Source organism: Schistocerca gregaria, chromosome 6 (assembly GCF_023897955.1).
Source record: "Schistocerca gregaria isolate iqSchGreg1 chromosome 6, iqSchGreg1.2, whole genome shotgun sequence".
Lineage (NCBI taxonomy): Eukaryota > Metazoa > Arthropoda > Insecta > Orthoptera > Acrididae > Schistocerca > Schistocerca gregaria.
Genome location: NC_064925.1, coordinates 156,150,499 through 156,156,885, shown reverse-complemented (window position 1 = coordinate 156,156,885; position 6,387 = coordinate 156,150,499). Strand labels below are relative to the sequence as shown.

Genomic DNA, 6,387 nt, shown 5'->3' with positions numbered 1-6,387 from the left:
ACACACACACACACACACACGCACACAGTACAAAATAATTATATCACACCAAAACAGACACACACACACACACACACACACACACACACACACACACACACATACACAAACAGATCACAGATATGAAACTTCCTGGCAGATTAAAACTGTGTGCCCGACCGAGACTCGAACTCGGGACCTTTGCTTTTCGCGGGAAAGTGCTCTACCATCTTTTTTTTTTTTTGTAATCTCATTTTGTTCGCTATTGTTCGTGGCGGACGTTACCTGACGCCTATTGAAGTTCGTTATTGATCCATTTACTCAGTTTTTTTTTTATTACAGAGGGCAGCTAACCCTCTGACCGAACACGCTGAGCTACCGTGCCGGCGGCCATCTGAGCTACCGAAGCACGACTCACGCCCGGTCCTCACAGCTTTACTTCTGCCAGTATCTCGTCTCCTACCTTCCAAACTTTACAGAAGCTCTCCTGCGAACCTTGCAGAACTAGCACTCCTAAAAGTAAGGATATTGCGGAGACATGGCTTAGCCACAGCCTGGGGGATGTTTCATTCTAGATCACAGATAATTCAATAATTACACTCGAAAGTTTGGCAATAACATTCGATCTTTGGCAAAATCATTTGAGAGTCGGCAACAGAAACCAAAATATTGCATTGAAACAAAAGTTCAGTTCATTCCTAAGAAGAAGAACAACACCAAAAATGCAAGAGGAGCGTAACACAAGAAACTGTTCACGCAAACTGTAAGTACAATTTAAAACATTACTACTTAATAGGAAATACCAACCACCAGAACTGTTTGTAACCTATAGGCACAGTGACAAGAATGTAAATTAAATAGGTAACATATGTACATATTCCAGGCCACTGATGATGCCTTGCAGAAAATAGAGGCGCACTAAAATAGTGTTTTATTCCGTTGCTGTCAGACGGTCCATAAGTAAAAATTATCAGTATACCGTAACAACACCGGTATGCTTCTAATCGGTTGCCGTCAAAAGTAGAATTAATCGATTATTTGCAGTTATTCCCCCAACCCTGTTCCTCGACTGTGTCGCGTCCCGCCGACTTTGGCGCGCGCGGCTGCCTACCTGCCGCAGCCGCCACTGTGCGTTTTGCGCCTGCGCCCGGCCGCCCGCTCTACGTAGCGTCTGCGGCGCCTCGGCGGCCGGCGCGACCTTGGACACGGCGCGGCGCGTGGGGGAGGCCCGCCAGCGGCGCGCCGCCGCAGCCACCGCCAGTGCTCCATCGCCCAGCGAGCCGGACGGCAGCCGACACTCCGCACCGCTCGCCCGCACTGTGCCGTGCCGCGCTGCGCTGCGCTGCGTCTGCTTCCGCGACCCCCGCGCCGACCCGACACTCCGTGACCACCATGAAGACGCACCGCGCCGTCCTGGTCCACCTGCCGCGCAACAAATCCATCGACATAGGCTTCTCCGACATCACCTACAGCGTGCGCGTCGGCGTCACCGGCAAAGGTACGCGCGCTCTGCGGGGGATCGATTCTTCACCTCTGGAGTGAGGGGGCGAATCTCTCGTGCCACGAGCTCGTGAACTTTGACAGTCGACCGTACTCCCCAACAAATCGATCGACCGTACTCCCCAACAAATCGATCGTAAATTTGGTGGACTACCTGTTTTAGCTAACAACGTTCAGGAGTGGCCTACCTAAGATGTCCAATGGCAGTGTTACTACTTCGTAGGCAGAGGATGCGTGTTCGAATCCCAAGTATCGTTGCTCCGCATCTGCACTACAGTGATCGAATTAAATAATACGTGTGTCTAGGTATCGTGCTAGTTCGATGAAAATAGACATTGTCAGACCGTGGCTTCTTGTAAACACAGGTTAATTCCTACAAAGATATGATTACAAAAATTTTTCATAGAAAAACGATTAAATACCTCGTGAACTGTTTTGTCTAAATCTGAGAAATAAAACAGACTGGAGAAACATTTGGCGTTCGATACTATGTAAACAAATGAGGTGCCGATTGAGAATTTAAACTTAAATGCTAACATTCGAATTTTGAAGAGTACTAGAGGATATTTATTTCTCTGGTGTGTTAAGTAGACCGTGCGCTCTGTTGTTCTGTGGCCTTAGATAGTCTTGCCATATGAAGAACTGGCAAATGTTTCTCCAATCTGTTTTACCTCGTACTTTAAAGCAAATCATTTCACAGAACATTTGACTTTTTTCTTTGTTTTTATTTTCACGTTTTGCTCAGATGTCACGAAATATATTGAAACATCGACCGGTATTCTTTCATTATTAAGAGCATGTAGATCAAGAAACAACAGAAGTTTCAATTCGCTCTGTGATTTGGTATTTATTTTATTATTTCCGCATGAAGTAACTCGTCTGTCCAAGTAGGAGCACTAAAGCAGTTTAATCTGTTTATGCAATACTACACCTTACTCTTAGTTTGGATCTCAAATCGCTATTTACGTTTTTCTTGATTTCTCTGGATACTTCCAACCAATTAAACAATTTTTCTCTGTTTTGCTAAACTGACCTCAGGCTCGTCGATTTGATACTCTGTTTATTTACATTTATTCATTTCTCACTCTTGGTTTGCCCTTCAAAATTCGGACAAAAATTCATTGCGTAATTTCTTGGGAGTCTTGTTTTCTCTCCGCTAAAACATTTCACAGAAATACGAAAAATCTATGCACTCGTGTATTAGTGAATGAACGTGTAATCTGACTTCCGAAATCACTTATAAACTGGCTGACGGATATGAACTACGGCTGCAGCGTGAATACATTTGATTCATTTGAACCAATAATTTACCGGTGTAGGTAATGGTCCGTAAAAAATTCTAATACATATCCGTGTCTTCAGGACTGTAACACATCCAGCCATCTACTCACAGATTTAAGGACAATGACAAAGAAAATCGGGGTCAGTATATCCTGTTCCTCAACGCCGAGACAATCGATGCAACGGACGAAAGCAAAAGAGGTGGCATGGTAATTAAGACACTGTACGTACATTACTGTTTGATGTGTACAAGCATATGTTGAAAGTGTTCACAGCGCATTTTCTTGTCAAATGAAGGTTACAAGTCGAAATAGGTGCAACGCTGAAAACCGTCCTTACAGTCTTTTAAATTTGAGTTACTGTTCCGAAACGCATTGGACATGAAGAGAAAAAAAGGTATTGCAACTCGAGACGGTATATTACTACCAAAACTATCCCTAACTTATTAATATTTGTTTTTACTATACATCATGTAAGATAAATACATTTGGGACGGATGGCCTCGCTATGCTAAACATCATTTTCTCCGCTGAATGTTGTTCAAACAAATTCACAAACATCACTTTTCATTGTCGTGAGACAGCCGATATCACCTCCCTTTTCGAAGTTCAAGTGTTCTTACGTTGAATGAGTCCGTTAACAATGATGAGGTCAGTGCTGATAAATTTTATCTTTGTTTTCTTGCGATTCACTATCAAACTTCCTTATTGGAAGCCAGATAAGATATCCTCGTAGGCTATTCCTAACGTGCCTAAAAAATATCGCACTTTTCGCAGATGGCAAACTCATCGCCTTTGCAGTTTCGACATGTGTGCACCGCCTAGAAATTGTCGGCTTATGAGACTGGCCCTTTAAAGAGTTTACGTGCTATGTTTAGCTTCACGCCTCTTACGAAATACTTTCCACGTAGGTTGAGACGGTCAAAACAAGCCTCCAGAGACAGATAAACAGGAAAACAAATCCCGGTTGTAATCTTAGCATGTGATGACAACGAATCGTGCGAGAGCCAGTTTCTGCATACGTCCATGTAAGCCAGCACATACCACCAGTGACGCCGATCGCACAACACGTGTCACTACTGTTGTTTATTTACCTTCCCTAATGACCCTACTGGAGCTGTACCCTGCAGCCAACGATATTTGTTCTCTATTGTGAAGCCGTCAGTCACATGGAGGGGACACTTCTTTCTCTTATTCACTTTGTCATACTAATATTCATTACTTGAGTTGTGCTGCATGTGTCTCAAGCTTTGCTCATAGTACTTGCAAGGTACGTTGTCCCCTACGCCAGTTTACCAAACTCTAAATCAGCCTGACTCTACGTCTACATTATTACTCTGCTAATCACAGTAAAGTGCCTGGCAGAGGGTTAAATGAACCACCTTCACGCTGTCTCCCTACCGCTCCACTCTCGAACGGCAAGCGGGAAAAACGAGCACTTAAATTTTTCCGTGTGAGCCCTGATCGTGATGATCATTTCCACATCCACAATGGATAAAAGTCTTATTTCTCCCTATGTCGGTGGGTGCCAACAGAATGTTTTCGCAATCGGAGGTGAAAACTGGTGATTGAAATTTCATGAGAAAATCCCGTCGCAACGAAAACGCCTTTTTTTTAATGCTTGCCACTCCAATTCACGTATCATGTCTGTGACCCTATCTCCCCTATTTCGCGATGATACAAAACGAGCTGCCCTTCTTTGTACTTTTTCGATGTCATCCGTCGGTCCCACCTGACGCAGATCCAACACCGCACAGCAGTACTCCAGAATAGGGCGGACAACCGTGGTGTAAGCACTCTCTTTAGTAGACCTGTTGCACCTTCTAAGTGTTCTGCCAGTGAATCGCAGTCTTTGGTTATCTCTACCCACAATATTATCTATGTGATCGTTCCTATTTAGGTTATTTGTAATTGTAATCCCTAAGTATTTCGTTGAATTTACAGTCCTCAGATTTGTGTGACTTGTAGCGTTATCGAAATTTAGCTGGTTTCTTTTAGTACTCATGCGAATATCTTCGCAATTTTCTTTGTTCAGGGTCAATTGCCACTTTTCGCACCATACAGATATCTTATCTAAATAATTTGGAAGTCGTTTTTATCATCTGATGACTTTACAAGACGGTAAGTGACAGCATCATCTGCAAACAATCTTAGGCGGGTACTCAGATTGTCTCGTATGTCGTTAATATAGATCAGGGACAATAGAGGGCCTATAACACTTCCTTAGGGGACGCCGGATATAACTTCTGTTTTACTCGATGACTTTCCATCTGTTACTACGAACTGTGACCTTTCTGACAGGAAATCACGAATCAAGTCGCATAACTGAGGCGATACTCCGTAGGCACGCAGTTTGATTAGAAGACGCTTATGAGGAACAGCGTCGAAAGCCTTCTGGAAATCTAAAAATATGGAGTCAATCTGTCATCCCCTGTCGATAGTACTTATTACTTCATCAGTATAATGAGCTAGTTGTGTTTCACAAGAATGATATTTTCTGAATCCGTGCTGACCATATGTCAATAAATCGTTTTGGTTCAAATGGCTCTGAGCACTATGGGACTCAACTGCTGTAGTGATCAGTCCCCTCGAACTTAGAACTACTTAAACCTAACTAACCTAAGGACATCACACACATCCATGCCCGAGGCAGGATTCGAACCTGCGACCGTAGCAGTCGCACGGTTCCAGACTGCGCGCCTAGAACCGCGAGACCACGGCGGCCGGCTAATAAATCGTTTTCTTCGAGGTACTTCATAATGTTCGAATACAGTATATGTTCTAAAACCCTACTGCAAATCGACGTTAGTGATATAGGCCTGTAATTCAGCGGGTAACTCCTACTTCCCTGTTTGGGTACCGGTGTGATTTGAGCAATTTTCCAGTCTTCAGCTGAGCGAATGGTTGTATATAGTTGCTAAATATGGAGCTATTTTATCAGCATACTCGGAGAGGAACCTGACTGGTATACAATCTGGACCGGAGGCCTTGCCTTTATTAAGTGATCTAAGCTGCTTTGTTACAACAAGGATATCTACTTCTATGTTTCTCATATTGGCAGTTGTTGTTGATTGGAATTCAGGACTATTTACTTTGTCTTCTTTGGTGAAGGTGTTTCGGAAAAACGTGTTTAATAACTCTGCTTTAGTGACACTGTCATCAGTGACTTCACCGTTGTTATCGCGCAGTGAAGGTATTGATTGTGACTTGCCACTGGTGTGCTTTATGTATGACCAGAATCTCTTTGGGTTTTCTGCCATATTTCGAGACAGAATTTCGTTGTGGAAATTATTAAAAGAATCTCGCATTGAAATACTTGCCATATTTCGAACTACTGTAAATCTTTGCCAATCTTGGGGATTTTGCGTTCTTTTAAATTTGGCATGCTTTTTTCGTTGCTTCTGCAACAACGTTCTGACCCGTTTTGTGTACCATGGGGGATCAGTACCATCACTTATTAATTTATGTGGTATATATCTCTCAATTGCTGTTGACACTACCTCTTTGAAAACATTCCACACTTTTTCTACATTTACATGATCAGATCCGAAGGAATGAAGGCTGCCTCTTAAAAAGGCGTTAAGACTATTTTCATCAGCTTTTTTAAACAGATATACTTTGCGTTTCT

General features: G+C 43.1%; 1 protein-coding gene across 1 annotated transcript in view; it reads left to right on the top strand.

Moving 5' to 3' along the window:
- Positions 1-1,110: 1,110 nt before the first annotated feature.
- Positions 1,111-6,387, top strand: part of LOC126278108 (ATP-binding cassette sub-family G member 1) — a 463,862-nt gene continuing 458,585 nt past the window's right edge. Inside the window, exon 1 of the mRNA XM_049977984.1 lies at positions 1,111-1,477. Within this exon, the coding sequence (XP_049833941.1) occupies positions 1,372-1,477 (106 nt within the window). The 5' untranslated portion in view covers positions 1,111-1,371. The remainder of the gene's footprint in view (positions 1,478-6,387) is intronic.